The 19,646-nt window shown below is 48.1% G+C and overlaps 1 protein-coding gene across 4 annotated transcripts in view; it reads left to right on the top strand.

Moving 5' to 3' along the window:
* RASSF5 (Ras association domain family member 5) overlaps positions 1-19,646 on the top strand; it is a 301,503-nt gene that overhangs the window by 188,479 nt on the left and 93,378 nt on the right. Inside the window, exon 1 of one of the 4 annotated variants that reach the window (XM_063955169.1) lies at positions 187-631. The exons of 2 other annotated variants lie outside the window; for them this stretch is intronic. In XM_063955169.1, the coding sequence (XP_063811239.1) occupies positions 527-631 (105 nt within the window). In that variant the 5' untranslated portion in view covers positions 187-526. Of the gene's footprint in view, positions 1-186; positions 632-19,646 lie in introns of those variants that run through there. One more of the 4 variants, XM_063955168.1, reaches the window with a different exon arrangement.

Here is a 19,646-nt window from a genome sequence, read left to right on the forward strand (position 1 = left end):
GTAATATTTGTTATTGTTATTATTGGGTTTCTGAGAGTGCTATGAGATGCTCTATTGCAGCACCCAGAGAATCGCTGCATAAATAAGCTCAGGGGAAGTGGTTTAACCGAAATATAAACTGCATGAAGCAGAGAATGAAGAGGGAGGGGGCAGAAACAGAGGAGGCTGCTGCTGAGTGAGAGGAGAGCTAGTACAGACTCAGAGCTGAGTGTCAGTGCTGAGTGAGGACTCAGAGGACAGCACTGAGTGTAATAGAGGAACCCAGCAGCTCCCACTGCATAAACCGTACTACCAGTGCCAGGTGTATATATAGTGATGGCCATATGATATACTGTAGCAGCACATGATTCTAGGACCTAAATTTACCCCGTGTGTGGCTGTAAGCAATTCAGTAGCCTGCCCTGCGCTGGGGAGACAGGAGGGCGGCTATAACACCTAACACAGACACACTGGCTGCCTGATATGAATTTCCCAGTCTCCACGGATTAATTTGCCGATGCACGGGTGTCACCGCTGAGGGGCTTCCATGACGGTCAGCGGAAGCATGAGCAGTGGCTACTGCAGCCTGGAGGAAGACATTGAGGATTACTTCTTTACAGCCAGGGAGAACCTTTCCAGAAGGAGTGCTAAGGTAGGACACATGCTGCCATGTCAGTGCCATACCTGCTGGGTGCAAAGCCTGCACAGGGAGTAATATTCTGCTGCACACTATGTAGCTGTCAGTGGTGTCTGGAACTGAAGGGGTTAAAGAGGCCACTGATACGCTCTGCCATTGGCTCCCGTGTAGATGGGTGACTGTGGACCGAGGTGGCCTTTGCAATGGGCCCTTCAACTGAATTGAGCATTTTGAGCCATATTGTTTCTTGATTGTACTAATGCCTATAGTCCGTAGTTATCAACTGTGCATCCATTTACATTTAGATTTGCACCTGTAAATGTAATTACACCTGCACAATAATAGTGTTGTTATGTTTATAAAATTCATGAACTCTTCTTATTCTTTGGCCTGGAAAGATAAATGAAATATGTTACATTACAATCATAATGGTATTATGATAGGAAGTGAAGACCAATGTCCCTTGTGCCGCGTGTCATTTGCTTAGACAGAATACTTATATCCCAGCAGTGGCATCCCGTCTGACGGAATCTTGGCAGCGAGTCCCCTCGTGGGCTCACTGCGCTCGCCGCGCATCAGGACCGATGGATTGCTTTGCTCGCCTCAGGTTTTGTTCCCACACGGTTGGTGGCATGGACCCATCAACCGAGTGGGAATACCCTGTGTTTTTCTTGGATTGCGGGCGTCTGTATTTCACTGGCTGTCGGGATTCCGGCGTCGGTCTCCTGAACGCTGGAATCCCGACAGCGGGTATATTGACTGCATCCCGCTTAAGGTGCTTACACACGGATCGATTACAGCCACAATGTGGGCGTTCCTGAAGAAACGTAACGACACATCGAGCACATCGTTCTCACCCTGGCTATACATTGTACTCTAAAGAAGGAGATTCATGCGGTTATTCAGAGTTGTTAGCAAACCAAAAAAGTTAGCAACTGGACAAAACCATGGGCCTAATTCAGAGTTGTTCACTCGCAAGCTGCTTTTAGCAGCTTTGCACACGCTAAGCCGCCGCCTACTGGAAGTGAATCTTAGCTTATCAAAATTGCGAACGAAAGATTAGCAAAATTGTGAATAGACACTTCTTAGCAGTTTCTGAGTAGCTCCACACTTACTCGGCATCTGCGATCAGTTCAGTCAGTTTCGTTCCTGGTTTGACGTCACAAACACTCCCAGCGTTCGGCCAGACACTCCTCCGTTTCTCCAGCCACTCCCGCGTTTTTCCCGGAAACGGTAGCGTTTTTTCGCACACACCCATAAAACGGCCAGTTTCCGCCCAGAAACACCCACTTCCTGTCAATCACATTACGATCACCAGAACGAAGAAAAAACCTTGTAATGCCGTGAGTAAAATACCTAACTGCATAGCAAATTTACTTGGCGCAGTCGCACTGCGGACATTGCGCATGCGCATTAGCGACTAATCGCTCCGTTGCGAGAAAAATATAACGAACGAACAACTCGGAATGACCCCCCATGTGCACTGCAGGTGTGGCAGATATAACATGTGCAGCAGGGGCGCTTTAAGAGAGGAGGAGGCCCGGGTGCAGCCTCCTCCGTTCGGGCTCCCTCCTCTCTGCCGGCAGCGCTGAGAGTCTGAGCACTAGAGCGCTCAAACTCTACTACGCATGCGTAGATCTCCGGGAAAATGGCGCGCTGCCATTTTCCCTGAGATTTCTCTACTGCGCATGCGCAGAACTCCATGAAAATGCCCGCTGGGCCATTTTCACAGAGTTTTAATACCGCCGTGGACGTCGCCGCGGGACTCCGGAGGAGTGAGTATTTAGAAAATGGGTGCAGTGTGTGCGGTGGGGGCCCCCCCTGGACTCAGGGGCCCGTGTGCACCGCACACACCACCCATTATAGAAACGCCAGTGATGTGCAGAGAGAGATAGATTTGGGTGGGTTATTTTGTTTCTGTGCAGGGTAAATACTGGCTGCTTTATTTTTACACTGCAATTTAGATTTCAGTTTGAACACACCCCACCCAAATCTAACTCTCTCTCCACATGTTATATCTGCCCCCCCCCCCCTCCCCCCTGCAGTGCACATGGTTTTGCCAAACTGCTAACAAATTTGCTGCTGCGATCAACTCTGAATTAGGCCCATGGTTTTGCCCAATTGCTAACTTTTTGGGTTTGCTAACAACTCTGAGTAACTGCATGAATTTCCTTCTTTAGAGTACAATGTATAGCCAGGGTGAGTGCAGTGTTTCTCTGCACTATAGTAGGCAAACCTTCAGCATATATTGCCACCTTTCTACCACCCCCACCAACAGGTCTGCCACCAGGAAATGGACAAAATAGACAGCCTTCACCCTGAAGGCAAAATGGGGGGTGGGAGGCGTAAAGGAGTTAGTAATGTGCCAGTAATCCTGCCAAAATCTCCAGCCACTTCCTCCAGTTCACTTCAGCCCCACACCCCCATGTTTCTGTAGCTCCATCTCTGCAGTGTCTCTCCAGCTCCAGGTAGCCCCCTTTTGTCTCACCAGCCGGCAGCCCCCCTTCTGCCTCCCCATCCAGCCCCCCTTCTGTCTCACCAGCTAGCAGCCTCCTTCAGTGTCTGTAGCCAGCAACCCCCTTCTGTCTCTCCAGCCAGCCCCCCATTCTGTCCATTCAGCCCCCCGCCCCCATTTTGTGTATGCTGCCAGCCTCCCCCCTTCTGTGCCTGCAGCCAGCCTCCCCCTTCTGTGCCGGCAGCCAGCCTCCCCCTTCTGGGCCTGCAGCCAGCCTCCCCCTTCTGGGCCTGCAGCCAGCCTCCCCCTTCTGGGCCTGCAGCCAGCCTCCCCCTTCTGGGCCTGCAGCCAGCCTCCCCCTTCTGTGCCTGCAGCCAGTCCCCCCTTCTGTGTCTCCAGCCAGCCCCCATTCTGTCTCTCTAGCCAGTCTCCCTTCTGTTTCTCTAGCCAGTCCCTATTCTGTCTCTCCAGCCAGCCCCCTTTCTGTCTCTCCAGCCATCCCCCCTTCTGTCTCTCTAGCCAGCTCCCCTTCTATCTCTCCAGCCAGCCCCCCTTCTGTTTCTCCAGCCATCAGCCCACCTTCTGTCTCACCAGCCAGAAGCCCCCTTCTGTCTCTCGGCCAACAGCCCCTTTTCTGTCTCTCCAGCCAGCCCCCAATTCTGTCTTTCTAGTCATCCCCCCATTCCGTGTCTGTGCAGATTTGAAAAGAAATCTGCACAGAACAAATGCATATATTCGGCGATGCAGAGCTGTATAAATCCCCCCCCCCCTTCACGTGTGAATAGTTTATCCACTTGTTTTGCTGCAAGTCATGATGAGTACTTGCATCTGCCCAATACTTGGTGAAAAATATGCCTCAAAAACTTATATTGGCTTAAATCCAGTTCTGCATAGGCCATGACTGTGTCCATCCTAAACGATCATTGCCTACGTGAGAACACCCCTTCCCACCTCTGTTTCGCCTCTCTGATCGTCTGAACTTTTCATCAACCCCAAATAGTTTCCATATTACTTAAGAGTTTTAGGGGTCTATTATCATCGAGGGTACTTAACAACCAGTACAGTTCTTCTGTCCCTGCTATCCCTAAAACTGCACTACTACAGAAGTAGCAGTGATACCCCTGCTAATCCAGCCGTTTGCACATGAGTTCACGTATGCACACGAATGCTTGTAGGATCCTTCTTTGCAACCCTGAACCTTGTTCCATAAGGAAGGAGCAGGACTTTGGGAATCAACGCCATCTTAAGATGCTGTTAGTCCTCACAAGCAAACTCCAAGATACTGAAAGTTTTGGAGTTTGCTGAATACTAGGCGGACCTATCAGGCCTCTAATAATGAATGAATGGTACTGTTACAAAAAAATGTACAGAAACTAGAATTTCCACATGTGTAACAGGACAATAAGTGATAATGAATAGGCCCCTCAGAGCTTTGAGGGTATGGGTCGTTGGGTCGACTCAATTTAGGTCGACAGTCATTAGGTTGACCATGGAAGGTCGACATGCATTAGGTCGACAGGGGCAATAGGTCGACATGGTCATTAGGTTGACATCTACTAGGTCGACAGGTCAAAAGGTCGACATGGGTTTTTGGACTTTTTTTGGTGTTGTTTTCTTCGTAAAGTGATGGGGAACCCCAATTAGTGCGCCGTGTCCCCTCGCATGGCTTGCTTCTCTCGCCATGGCTCGGGCAAGGTTACCGTTCCCAATTGTAGTCCACGTGGATCGTAAAGTATGAAAAATGTCCAAAAAATGCTGTGGTGAAATTGAGTCATTTTCTGTGACTTCTTGTTACTATATTCCAAATAAACTACAAAACCAGCATTTGGCCAAAGTAGTACTTCATTTCCAGTATTTGTGACCCATCATTTGCCGCATCGCTAGTCTCTTTCTCTCCCCACCATCCGGCCGCGAAGGGGATACAGTTTGCCGGCAGTCAGGATCCTGGCGTTCAGGATCCCGACGCCGAAATCCCGACACCCGACAATGCCGCCAGCCGGAATCCGGCGCACCAGGGCTATTCCCACTCGTGGGTGTCCCCGACAACCATAGAGGGCACTAGATCTTGTGGCAAGCCCGCAAGGGGACTCTTATCACTCGCCCCGTTGCCAGCATTCTGGCGGGCAGGATGCCACTGTCGGGATATATACAGCCGGTATCCCATCCGCTGGTAATACATACTGAACCCGCCGCAAACTCTGTATTGTATTCCTGTCTGTCATAAAGTTGACAGTAGCCATGCCGACATTCATAATGACACCACAATGTCGACATTGTTCACACTGTCAACAGGCACTATGTTGACTTTCTCAGAATGTTGACATGTTCACAAGGTTGACAACTGAACTTTTGCTACAGTATGTACTATGTTGACATAGTACGAATGCAGACAGGATAAGGTTAGTCTGCGGGGTGGGGGGTTAGATTTAGGGATTAGGGTTAGCGATAAGGAGTTTAATACTCACTGGAATGCCACTGTGGAGACATCGTCACCGTAACTCATCCATACGTGATTGCTGGGACCTGGAAGAAGATGCTCCAGCTGCTGAGAGAAGGTGAGACACCACTATACCACCAGTGACAGTTTGTCGACAGTTCATCATATCAACATGTCACCCACTTAGACATGCTGTGCATTCAACTCTCTGTGATGTGAAAACGCTGTGCACACTACAGCAGGATATTACCCCAACATCATTCATTTTCCTGTGCACCCTTATTATGTATGAGGGAAATTTAGCAATCTCACCGGTCATGGAGCACCTTCATCTGAACGTTCTAGCAGGGGTTTAGTGGCCATCACTTACAACTGAATCTCTTTGGTCGAATAACAAATAAAGTGGGAAAACAACACTTAGTATATAGGGGTATGGATCATTAGGTCGACAAGATTTAGGTCGACAGTCATTAGGTCGACCACTATTGGTCGACATGCATTAGGTCGACATGGTCACTAGGTCGACATGAAAAAGGTCGACATGAGTTTTTTACTTTTTTTTGGTGTTGTTTTCTTCGTAAAGTGACGGGAAACCCGAATTAGTGCACGATGTCCCCTCGCATGGCTCGCAGGTTACTATTCCCAGTCGTAGTCCATGTGGATCGTAAAGTATGAAAAAGTGAAAAAAATGTGAAAGACTCATGTCAACCTTTAACGATGTCGACCTAATGCATGTCGACCAATAGTGGTCGACATAATGACTGTCTACCTAATGACCGTAAGCCATATACAGAACAAGAAAGGTGCTGCTGTGCACTTATCTTTACACACAGAACAGAGACTGAGATTTACAGTCAGCAAACACAAATTCATATAGTAGGACTATCTGTTTTGTCAATCACCATGCATTTGTATTATAGTAATGTTTACTAGGTACTGTAGATATAAGTAGGCCTTTTGGACAACTTGGAGGTAATAACAGGTGAATATAAACCCAGGTAGTGGGTTATATGCAGATGCTGGGTTATCTGCTTAAAGATGCTACCTGATTCAGTATGAATCCCGACTGTTGGGATCCCGGCGGTCAAAATACCGACGTCAGTATCCCGACAGTAGAAATCTCGACCTCAAGCGCAGTGTGTCCCTCGTGGGCTCGCTTAGCTTGCCACACTATTATATTTCCCCTCAGGGGGTAGCGTGGACCACCACCCTAGAGGGAATACCGGGCCGCTGTCAGGATTTCGAGCACCGGCATTTTCTCTGCTGTCGGGATTCCAGTGGCGGTATGTCGACCGTCGGCATCCCGTCGTTCGTGAAATTAACTGCATCCTCCTGTAGTCATAGAAAACAGTGCTTTCATAGTTATTCATTGGTATTTACTTATAAAGCATTTTACCAGAAATAAGTACATTGACAGTCAACATTGCAGGCTGCAGGGGAGGGAGGCTTAGGTTTATTCAGTGGTAATGGTGGACTTACGTTTAGCCACCTCCAGGGTGTGGTTAGGGTCAGGTACTAAGGGGGGAGGTTGGCGTTAGGATGCGGAAACAGAGGGTTAGGGGAGCATGGAGAATATCTCACACTTGTCCCTGTCAGTCTTTCCATCATCGGGATCCCGGCATCGGTATTATGACTGATGTGATGCCGAGCGCTGCCATTTCATACTGGAGCCCCGTTTTGTTATCCTTATGGTTTGTGATGGTGGCAGTAAAATATGTGAATGCTTCTAAATGCCAGTAAGTGTAGTGGTAGATCCATTGAGCAGATCTAGTACTTAATAGTATGGCTGCATTATATAAAGATGTGGCCATCAATTCACATTACTTAGAAGATATTTGCATTTGAACTGTTGCATTAAAGAAGCTTCCCCTTTATTTTTTAAACGGCAAAGTAGATGTTTGTATTTATTAATTCATTAATTGAATTGTATTTACAGTTATGTTTGTGTTTTGTTACATTTTATATGGTAATGTAGTTGTTTATTAAAAACTGCCAAGACGCATCTCTTTTGTATAGGATACTTCATTATATTATTACATTACACATAGGATAAGGTGACCTTTGCATGAACTACTAACACAATCTTAATGTAAAAGTGGGGCATATGGTAGATACTTACAGCAGGGTGCATCTTGAGATATGTCAGAATGAACACATGCACGTAAATGTGCCCAGAAAGTGGAGTCACATTATTATAACCACCAGCTAGGTGCAGTGACCATCTGTTTGCTTCGGAGCCCCAAACGCAGCAGGGTTCACTGAACTGTTGTTTTAGGCACACATCTGGAAGCCACCAGGTTCATTTTGATGGTGAGCTGCTCCACTGTACTGTGTTAGTCGGCAGTGGTGCAAGTAGAAAAAATGATTTACAGGTACTGTGCGCGCGAGCGCCCAAAAATAGGTGTGGCCAAATGCCACATGGGGTGTGACCAATGAAAATGGGGGCGTGATACACATATGGGGGAAGGGGCAGATACACATATGACCCCAATAGTGCCAGATACACGTTGCCCCACAGTGCCAGATACACGTTGCCCCACAGTGCCAGATATACATTGCCCCACGTGCCAGATATACATTGCCCCACAGTGCCAGATACACATTGCCTCACTGTGCCAGATATACATTGCCTCACAGTGCCAGATATACAATGCCTCACTGTGCCAGATATACATTGCCTCACAGTGCCAGATAGACGTTGCCTCACAGTGCCAGATAGACGTTGCCCCATAGTGCCAGATACACGTTGCCCCACAGTGCCAGATATACATTGCCTCATAGTGCCAGATATACGTTGCCTCACAGTGCCAGATATACGTTGCCTCACGGTGCCAGATATACGTTGCCTCACTGTGCCAGATACACAAATGCCCCCGGAGTGCCAGATATACATTTCCTCACAGTGCCAGATATACATTTCCTCACAGTGCCAGATACACATTGTCTCACTGTGCCAGATACACATTGCCTCACTGTGCCAGATATACGTTGCCTTACAGTGCCAGATACACGTTGCCCCACAGTGCCAGATACACATTGCTCCACAGTGCCAGATACACATTGCCCACATTGCCAGATACACATTGCCCCACAGTGCCAGATATACATTGCCTCACTGTGCCAGATATACATTGCCCCACAGTGCCAGATATACGTTGCCCCACAGTGCCAGATATACGTTGCCCCACAATGCCAGATACACATTGCCTCACTGTGCCAGATACACAAATGCCCCCAGAGTGCCAGATATACATTGCCTCACAGTGCCAGATACACATTGCCTCACAGTGCCAGATACACATTGCCTCACAGTGCCAGATACCCATTGCCTCACAGTGCCAGATACACATTGCCTCACAGTGCCAGATACACATTGCCTCACAGTGCCAGATACACATTGCCCCACAGTGCCAAATACACAAATGCCCCCAGAGTGCAAGATATACATTGCCTCACAGTGCCAGATACACATTGCCCCCACTGTGTCAGATATACATTGCCCCCCAGTGCCAGATACAGAAATGCCCCCAGTGCCAGATACAGATGTCCCCCCGTGCCAGATATGCCCTCAGTGTCAGATATGCCCCCAGTGCCAGAGACACATGTCCCCGCAGTGCCAGATATGGCCACAGTGCCAGTTACACATGTCCCCCCAGTGCCAGATATGCCCCCAGTGCCAGATATGCTCCCAGTGCCAGGTATACATGTCCCCCCAGTGCCAGATATGCCCCCCAGTGCCAGGTACATATGTCCCCCCAGGGCCAGATATGCCCCCAATAACAGATACACATGTCCCCCCAGAGCCAGATATGCCCCCAGTGCCAGATATGCTCCCAGTGCCAGGTATACATGTCCCCCCAGTGCCAGATAGGCCCCTAGTGCCAGATACACGTCCCCCCAGAGCCAGATATGCCCCCAGTGCCAGATATGCTCCCAGTGCCAGGTATACATGTCTCCCCAGTGCCAGATATACCCCCAGTGCCAGGTACACATGTCCCCCCAGTGCCAGATATACCCCCAGTGACAGATATGCTCCCAGTGCCAGGTATACATGCTCCCCCCCAGTGCCAGGTATACATGAAGCTCCCTCCCCTGCTGCTCACCGCTGCTGCTGTCCTGTGTGTGTGTGTGTGAGGGGAGGAGAGCGCAGCCTGCACCTCTCCTGCCCCTCAGTCTCCGGCGGGTGCGGGTGTCTTAGTTCAATTCAGCGCCGATCCGTGAGCCAATCAAAGCTCGCGGTGCGGCAGCCTTGGCTCTGATTGGCTCTCGGGCGGCGCAGAATTGAACGTAGACACTGAGCGACAGGAAAGGCGCAGGCTGCGCTCTCCTCCCCTCACATCAGCGGCGGTCAGCAGCGGAGGGAGGGTGGGACGGAGTGGCGAGGAGCGTCGTCCCGTCGGCGTGGGTACGGCGTAACCACGGCTAAATTCTTAAGGGTACGTCGTACCCACCCGTACCCGCACACTTGCACCGCTGTCGGCCCTCAAGCACCTTCGTAGCCAACATTCACCTCTCACATCAGTGGCATATTGTGCTCTGCTATTCACAGTGGTGCCATTTGTTCCACCATGATACACCTTCACTACAGTAGCACGCGAACAGTTCACAAACTGCGCTGTTTCAGAAATACTGCCACCGTTGTCCCGAAAGGCGATAATCATCTCTTTTTGTAACTCCGATAAATCGCCCCTTTTACCCATGACAGCAACGAGTGATATGTGTGCAGACGGTCTATTGCACATCTTATAGACCCACCAAGCCAGCGCACGACACATGACGTACTTCACGCACTGCCAATGTCAAATGTAGGAGGTGGTCATAATAATGTGACTTGACCGTGTATAACCAACCGCACATTAGCCCCAAAATGTGCAAGCCACAAAGAGATTGGTTGGTGTTACATGTAGCAATTGTAGCTCTGCTAAATGCATTCATAGCACATCAAACTAATATTTCATGTCAGACTTAACAATATCCAGCTTTTCAATATGGAAATGTATATACTGTATAACCCTTGCACCTGAGCTATAATAGCTTGCACCCTGAACCAGATATACCAGCCATATATGAGGTATAACCGTGCATCCTCCATCATATGAGATATACAATCCTGATCCCCTACAGGTTGGTGCAATAATGTGTGTGTGACTCGCAATTCATGAGGTCACCTGCATAAACTGGGACACATTTGCTACCACACCGGCCTGGCAGAGAGAGAAAGCATATCGGCGATGGATCTTAAACATGTTTACTATCACTGATTCTTATTAAATAGACCACCTAATCTCTCTTTGCTGAATGAACATTTCTAACAAAAACAGTGAGCATGCATTGTGTATATCTTAAGGGGGTATTTTGGTAAGATGGTGTATCCCATAGCAATTGATCAGTAATATACTTTGATCAGACAGGTGGCAGATTTAAGTAACTCGAGTGGGTTGTTCCAGTTTAGTGCAAGCCACACAAATACAAAAAAAATGTATGATTGGTTTGGTTGCACCATGTTAGTAAATAAGACCCTGTAGGCCAAGTTGGTTTTGTCTTAAGTAAACATTGCTGCTTTAGATGTATCTGATAACTAGACAGATTTTTGGGACTTTCACAATCTTGTACCCTATTAAGTTTGGTCCTATGTTTTTTTTTCTATTCAAGTCTATAACCAGGTCTTTCAGCCTCCATATATGTTCTGACAGTAGAACCTGAGATAGGGGATCCGGTCTTTAGGTCGACAGTAAGTAGGTCGACACTGTCTAGGTCGACCACTATTGGTTGATAGTAAGTAGGTCGACATGGTTTCTAGGTCGACAGGGACCCTGGGTCGACATGAGAAAAGGTTGACATGAGTTTTTCAATTTTTTTTTACTTTTTCATACTTTACGATCCACGTGAACTACGATTGAGAACGGTAACCTGTGCCGAGAGCAGCGGTAGCGGAGCGAGGCAATTTGCCTTCGCTCGCCATGCGAGGGGACACGGTGCACTAATTGGGGTTCCCGGTCACTGTAAAGAGAAAACGACACTAAAAAAGTTTAAAAAAACTTATGTCGACCTAGTACATGTCAACCTAGAGCCCCTGTCGACCTAGAGTCCTTGTCGACCTATAGTGGTCGACCTAGACACTGTCGACCTAATGGTGTGTACACGCGGTGAGATTTTTTCTTTCAATTTTGACTATATAGTCAAAATCGCAAGAAAAGTTAGTGCAAATCACAAGGTGTTATGCCACTTGCGATCCCGATTCGATCCCGATGCGCGGTCCCGCCAGGTCCGTATCGCAAGAAAAGATAGACTGTGCAGGCAAGTCAATCCTTGCTAGATCGATGTACTATCTAGTTTATCTCACATGTCAATTACATCTCAAATAATCCAAAATCGTAAACACACATAGTCCATATCTCAAGAAAAGTTAGTCAAAATCGGTGGTGCTGGGCTCCGGGGAGTTCAGGGGAAATCGCAAAGTGAAAATCGGGCATAGCAAGAATCTCACCGTGTGTACACACCGGGTGTGGATCATTAGATCGACAGTGTCTAGGTCGACAATATTTAGGTCGAACACTATAGGTCGACAGTCACTAGGTTGACAGGGTCAGAAGGTCGACATGTTCTAGATCGACAGGTCAAAAGGTCGACATGAGTTTTTTTATGTTTTTTTGGTGTTGTTTTCATCGTAGAGTGACCGGGAACCCCAATTAGTGTACCGTGTTCGCTCGCCATGCTTTGGGCAAGGTGCCTCGCTTCGCTCGGCACAGATTACCGTTCCAATCGTAGCCCACATGGATCATTAAGTATGAAAAAATAATAAATTGTTTTTTATTAAAAAACTCATGTCGACCTTCTGACCTGTCGACCTAGAACATGTCGACCTTCTGACCCTGTCGACCTATAGTGGTCGACCTAAACATTGTCGACCTAGACACTGTCGATCTTCAGACCGGATCCCGTACACACCATAAATCTAATCTACCTAACATACCACACCCCTGAGATAGATGGATGTGGTGCTGGTTGTGTGGTCTCTCTACATTAGCATCCTGTCTGCTCAGAGGAAGTGCAGCAATAATTATGCTAAATTGCTTCCACTTTTCATTTAAAATGACAGTTTAGTAATACAGCTTGTAATACTCTTACATAGATTGAGGTCATGTAAACCCGTCTGTATTTCACAAAAACACTAAAGAATGTACTCATCTTATTTTCTAAACATAATTTTATGTTTTTGGTACACACAACGATGAGTGCTGGGCACACTTGCAACAATATGCTTTGGGCCCCTCTCCTAGCAGTTTTGCACTTTATGAGCAGAGACTTTGTGCTCTACTACCCAAGTGGTTTACCACAACCTGCACCATCCACAAAAAGCATTGAGCCACTTGCTCTAGTTTACTCCACAGCATAATCAGCCTGACAGGTGGCAGTAGTGGAGTTCATTTATTATTCTGCAGCTATATAGTATAACTATGGGGGTCATTCAGACCCTGCCGCTAATGTGACCTGCAGCACAGTTTGACGGTGGTGGCAAACTGCGCATGCGCAGCGGGCGCATTGCGGCTGCATGGAATTCCGATGGATGCGGCCGCAATGTGATTGACAGTGGCGGGCCGAAATGTGATTGACAGTGGCGGGCATTTGCGGAGCAGTGACGCAGTGTTGGAGTGGCAGGGCAGGCTGAATGGGGGCAGACGGGGACTGTTTTCGTGGGCAGCTGCGTGACGGCACACGCAGACACTCTGATAAAAAAATGGCGTCCGACCGCCTGACAGCGCAGCCAGGCTGCGCTTCCAGGGGTCAGGAGGTGACCTCACACATGCTGGGCAGCCTTGCCCTGTGCTGGGCGGCCCCCAGCATGTGAGGAGATGAACGCAGATCTGGCTGCGTATGTAGCGATCTGCGTTCATCTCTGAATAAGGTCCAATGTACCACAGGTACAAGTTCACTTAAGCTGGGTACACACTAAGACGATGTGTACCAAGACGATGTGGTGGCACATCAGAACGTTCTAACGAAGGATGAAAAGATCACTTTTCTGTCCTTCATTAGCATACACCATGTTGCTAGCGTTATCGCCCGGTTGGTCTTGCAGCAGGGCCAACCCCGGTGACCTTGCTAGCGACACACAAATCAAGCATACACACTGAATGATATGCCCAATATGTTGTTGTGATTTGCCCGGAAACGACATATCGGACCAATATCGTCTCAGTGTGTACCAGCCTTTACACTCCAGCACATAAAACCTTATTTTCCATGGTAAACAAAACATACTGTTTAGTCTAGAGCAGTGGTTCTCAAACTGTGTGCTGTGGCACCCTGGGGTGCTTAAGAGTACTTGCAGGGGTACCCTGGGTTGGTGGTCCAGGACCAAATCAAATTATTTACGGTCAATGTATTAGGCAAATCCAGTGCTTGTGGCTTCCAATGATAAAATATGTAGACAAACAGAAGTGAATCCTGTCCCTCACCACTTAACTGACCCTAAGGATGAAATATAAATCCAATCTACTAAACTGAATATTTTATATGAATTTCCTATTGGTGCTGCAAAAAGATTCTAACACTCTAGGGCGCCGTGATTCAAGAAAGTTTGGGAACCACTGAGTCTTTTCTTACCACCTGGGCCCACGATAGAACCACAGCATGTTGGTCAGTGGCTGACTTGGCTGTGCTAAGCTGGCTTGCAGGCAGGGGTGCTTTAATAGAAGAGGAGCCCCGTGTGCTGCTTCCTCCATTCGGGCCCCCTCCTCTCTGCCGGGAGCGCTGTAGAGTCCGAGCACTAGAGTGCTTAGACTCTACTGCGCATGCGCAGATCTCCAGGAAAATAGCGCTGCGGCCATTTTCCCAGTGATATCCCTACCGCGCATGCGCAGAACTCTGTGAAAATGGCTGCTGTGCTATTTTCATGGGGTTTTAACAACAGCGGTGACGTCGCGCAGGACTCCGGAGGGGTATTAAAAAAATGGGTGCAGTGCGTGCGATGTGAGCCCTCCATTGACTCAGGGGCTAGTGTGCACCGCACACACTGCACCCATTATAGATACGCCAGTGCTTGCAAGCAAGCTGGGGCATGCTGACGTCATGGTTTTTTGTGCCATGGACAGCTCGTGCAGACCCATGTGCTAAGGGTATAGATTGTGTATAACAAACTGCTGGTGCAGAATCCACACTGATGATGATGATCAGCAGTCACTGAGATTGATACTTCTGACAGACACTATATGAAATATCGGTATGCTATCAGTATTTGCATTATTTCATTGATATCTGCAATCAGTTTGTGGTAGGAAAGAAAATAAACATTTGAATTGTAAAGGAAAATCAACTGGTGTTTGTTGTTATTCAATTTTAATTAGTACTTTTATTTTGTATTTGCATCTGTATTTTAAGTGAATAATGTGAATTTTGTATTTAATAACAATATCCAGGCATATATGGGATGTAGTTATGTGTCAGGAGACTGCCGGTCACAATACCTCCCCTACATCCCGAAGCCTCAAAATCCCGACAGTCGGCATGCCGACTAAAAGGGACATTTCCCACTCATGGGTGCCCACGACACCCAAAGAGAGGGAATAGAACCCGCAAGGGGCTTCGTTTGCAGGACGGGTGTCCTGACATCAGTTCCGGTCCCGGACAGGCTGAAGTGATCGCAGCGGCTGAGTAAGTCCTGGGCTACTCAGAAACCGCACAAAATCTTTTTGTAACACTCGGCTACACACTTGAACAGCTAAAATACACTCTCCTGTAGGCGGCGACTATCTGATCGCAGCACTGCAGAAAACTGCTAGCGAGCGATCAGGTCTGAGTTAGGCCCTAAGTACACTATAGTGTACACAGTACCCAGACTGGCAATACAGCCATAAAAGGGAGCTTACTCCATTTTATGTACACAAGACACATAAAGCCAGTATAGAGAAGAACGGGAAGACCGCGCACCATTGATGGGGCGAGGCTTCACTGTGAGCGGATCCAGCAGCTCATCAGCGCCATTTTCCCTACTGCAGCTGACACAGATGCTGACTGACAGGGACGTGCAGCTCCTCTGGAAAGCCACCAGTTTACCTCAATGGTACCAGGGGGTTATAGCAGGGGGGGAAACGATTTCTAGTGTACAAAGTCACTAATCTAGGTACTTAGTCTCCGACCCGGCTAAGCTTGGCATTAGCGAGAAGGGCGCCGTGTGCTGGTTCCATACTCTCTCTCTGTGTCTCTCTGGAAGGGCTCTTTGTGGGTTAGTTGTGCATTTAGCCTTTTCCTGTGTATGTGCTGTCACTACTGCAGTATGTCAGGCAAAGAGTGTTTCATGTAAGGCACAGTGGCCCTCATTCCGAGTTGATCGGTCGCAAGGCGAATTTAGCAGAGTTACACACGCTAAGCCGCCGCCTACTGGGAGTGAATCTTAGCTTCTTAAAATTGCGACCGATGTATTCGCAATATTGCGATTACTAACTACTTAGCAGTTTCTGAGTAGCTCCAGACTTACTCTGCCTGTGCGATCATTTCAGTGCTTGTCGTTCCTGGTTGACGTCACAAACACACCCAGCGTTCGCCCAGGCACTCCCACCGTTTCTCCGGCCACTCCTGCGTTTTTTCCGGAAACGGTAGCGTTTTCAGCCACACGCCCCTGAAACGCCGTGTTTCCGCCCAGTAACACCCATTTCCTGTCAATCACATTACGATCGCCGGAGCGAAGAAAAAGCCGTGAGTAAAAATACTTTCTTCATAGTAAAGTTACTTGGCGCAGTCGCAGTGCGAACTTTGCGCATGCGTACTAAGCGGATTTTCACTGCGATGCGATGAAAAAGAACGAGCGAACAACTCGGAATGAGGGCCCGTGTTCCTCTACACCATGGGGTTCATTAGTGTGTACTCAGTGTAGTATCCCTTCCCAGGCTAGTGGGGCAGAGCCAGTATGGCTGGACTCCATTAGGGGAATGATTACCACCATTTCTACAAAATGATCATGTAATGAGAAAGAGACACAATACTTAAGGCAGTGTATGGATGAGTTTATAAAAAAGGACTCAGTACCCAGACCAGCGTCTCAGTCCTCTACCATTTGTCTGCAAAAACGTACCTTGGCCCATATACTGCACTCTGATGATGAAAGGTCAGAAATGGAGGAAGGTGAGGTGGACACAGAGGTAGGGGAGGGTACTCTGTCACAGGGCGTAGAGGCTCTCATAGATGCTATCAGATAAGTTCTAAATATCCCTGATAAGATGACAGAGGTGTGTGAGGAATCTTACTTTAATATTAAGAAAAAATTGTCAGCCACTTTTCCTGTGTCAAAGGAAATAAATACAGGTACCCTGTTTAAAGAGCCGTGGGTTAATCCAGTTAAGAAATTTCAAATTCCCAGGCGGTTGTTATTATCTTTTCTCTGTCCTAGAGGATGCTGGGGACTCCGTAAGGACCATGGGGATAGACGAGCTCCGCAGGAGACATGGGAACTTTAAGAAAGAATTTAGTTCCTGGTGTGCACTGGCTCCTCCCTCTATGCCCCTCCTCCAGACCTCAGTTTGATACGGTGCCCAGAGGAGCTGGGTGCTTTTCAGTGAGCTCTCCTGAGTTTACTGATAGAAAGTATTTTGTTAGGTTTTTTATTTTCAGGGAGCTCTGCTGGCAACAGACTCCCTGCATCGAGGGACTGAGGGGAGAGAAGCAGCCCTACTCTCTGAAGCTAGGTCCTGCTTCTTAGGCTACTGGACACCATTAGCTCCAGAGGGATTGGTACGCAGGATCTCACCCTCGCCGTCCGTCCCAGAGCCGCGCCGCCGTCCCCCTGCAGAGCCGGAAGATAGAAGCCGGGTGAGTATGAGAAGAAGACTTCACAGGCGGCAGAAGACTTCATGATCTTCACCAGAGGTAACGCACAGCACTGCAGCTGTGCGCCATTGCTCCACACACCTCACATACTCCGGTCACTGTAAGGGTGTAGGGCGCAGGGGGGCGCGCCCTGGGCAGCATTTGGGACCTCATGTTGGCAAAAGTACACATATATACAGCTGGGCACTGTATATATGTATGAGCCCCCGCCAAAATTACTGTATAAGCGGGACAGAAGCCCGCCGTCGAGGGGGCGGGGCTTCTCCCTCAGCACTCACCAGCGCCATTTTTTCTCCACAGCACAGCTGAGAGGAAGCTCCCCGAACTCTCCCCTGCTGATACATGGTAGAAGAGGGTTGAAAAAAGAGGGGGAAGGGGGCACATAATTAGGCGCAAAAAACTATACATACAGCAGCTACTGGGTTAACATTAAGTTACTGTGTTATTCCTGGGATATTATAGCGCTGGGGTGTGTGCTGGCATACTCTCTCTCTCCAAAGGGCCTTGTGGGGGAACTGTTTTCAGAAAGGACATTCCCTGTGTGTGTGTGGTGTGTCGGTACGCTTGTGTCGACATGTCTGATGAGGAAGGCTATGTGGGAGAGGAGCGGGAGCAAATTAATGTGGTGTTTCCGCCGACGGCACCGACACCTGATTGGATGGATATGTGGAAGGTTTTAAATGATAATGTTAATTCCTTGCATAGAAGATTTGACAAGGCTGATGCATTGGGACAGTCAGGGTCTCAACCCGTGCCTGACCCTCTGTCGCAGGGACCGTCAGGGTCTCATAAGCGCTCACTATCCAAAATTGTTGACACAGATACCGACATGGATTCTGACTCCAGTGTCGATTACGATGATGCAAAGTTACAGCCAAAATTGGCTAAATCCCTTCGATATATGATTATAGCAATAAAGGATGTTTTGCACATCACAGAGGAAACCCCTGCCCCTGACACGAGGGTGTATATGTATAAGGGAAAGAAGCCTAGGGTAACTTTTCCCCCCTCACACGAACTGAATGAGTTATGTGAAAAAGCTTGGGAATCTCCAGATAAGAAAATGCAGATTTCCAAACGGATTCTTATGGCGTATCCTTTCCCGCCAACGGATAGGCTACGATGGGAATCCTCCCCTAGGGTGGACAAAGCTTTAACACCCTTATCCAAAAAGGTAGCCCTGCCGTCCCAGGATACGGCTACCCTCAAAGATGCTGCTGACCGCAAACAGGAGGTTACCCTGAAGTCCATTTATACACATTCAGGTACCTTACTAAGACCGACAATTGCGTCGGCCTGGGTGTGTAGTGCTGTAGCGGCATGGACGGATACCTTATCTGAGGAATTGGATACCCTAGATAAGGATACTGTATTATTGACCCTGGGGCATATAAAAGACGCTGTCCTATATATGAGAGATGCTCAAAGAGACATTAGTCTACTGGGTTCTAGAATAAACGCTATGTCGATTTCTGCCAGAAGGGTCCTGTGGACTCGGCAATGGACAGGTGATGCCGACTCAAAAAGGCATATGGAGGTTTTACCTTACAGGGGTGAGGAATTGTTCGGGGAAGGTCTCTCGGACCTGGTCTCCACAGCTACAGCTGGAAAGTCACATTTTTTGCCTTATGTTCACTCACAGCCTAAGAGAGCACTGCATTATCAAATGCAGTCCTTTCGTTCACAAAGAAACAAGAAAGTCCGAGGTGCGTCCTTTCTTGCCAGAGGTAGGGGCAGAGGAAAGAAGCTGCACAACACAGCTAGTTCCCAGGAACAGAAGTCCTCACCGGCCCCTCCACTGGCGGAGTCAGGCCCGGTGGGGGCACGTCTTCGGAATTTCAGCCACATGTGGGTTCACTCCCAGGTGGATCCTTGGGCAATAGAAATTGTGTCTCAGGGGTACAAGCTGGAATTCGAAGAGGTGCCTCCTCGCCGGTATTTCAAATCGGCCCTACCATCTTCCCCCCAAGAGAGGGAAATAGTGTTAAACGCAATACAAAAATTGTATCTTCAGCAGGTGGTGGTCAAGGTTCCCCTCCTTCAACAGGGAAGGGGTTATTATTCGACCATGTTTGTAGTCCCGAAACCGGACGGTTCGGTCAGACCCATATTAAATTTAAAATCTCTGAACCTATACTTGAAAAGGTTCAAGTTCAAGATGAAAGGAGGTGTGTATACTGGCGCCGGCTGTAAGTCAAATAATGATAGACATGATACAAATAGAAATATAAAATATATAACCACTATTTTATTTAAACAATCTTAACAGATGTTAATTATTAAAATATTGTAGCAATTGCTAAGAATAGTAGATA

This window comes from Pseudophryne corroboree, chromosome 2, assembly GCF_028390025.1.
Source record: "Pseudophryne corroboree isolate aPseCor3 chromosome 2, aPseCor3.hap2, whole genome shotgun sequence".
Lineage (NCBI taxonomy): Eukaryota > Metazoa > Chordata > Amphibia > Anura > Myobatrachidae > Pseudophryne > Pseudophryne corroboree.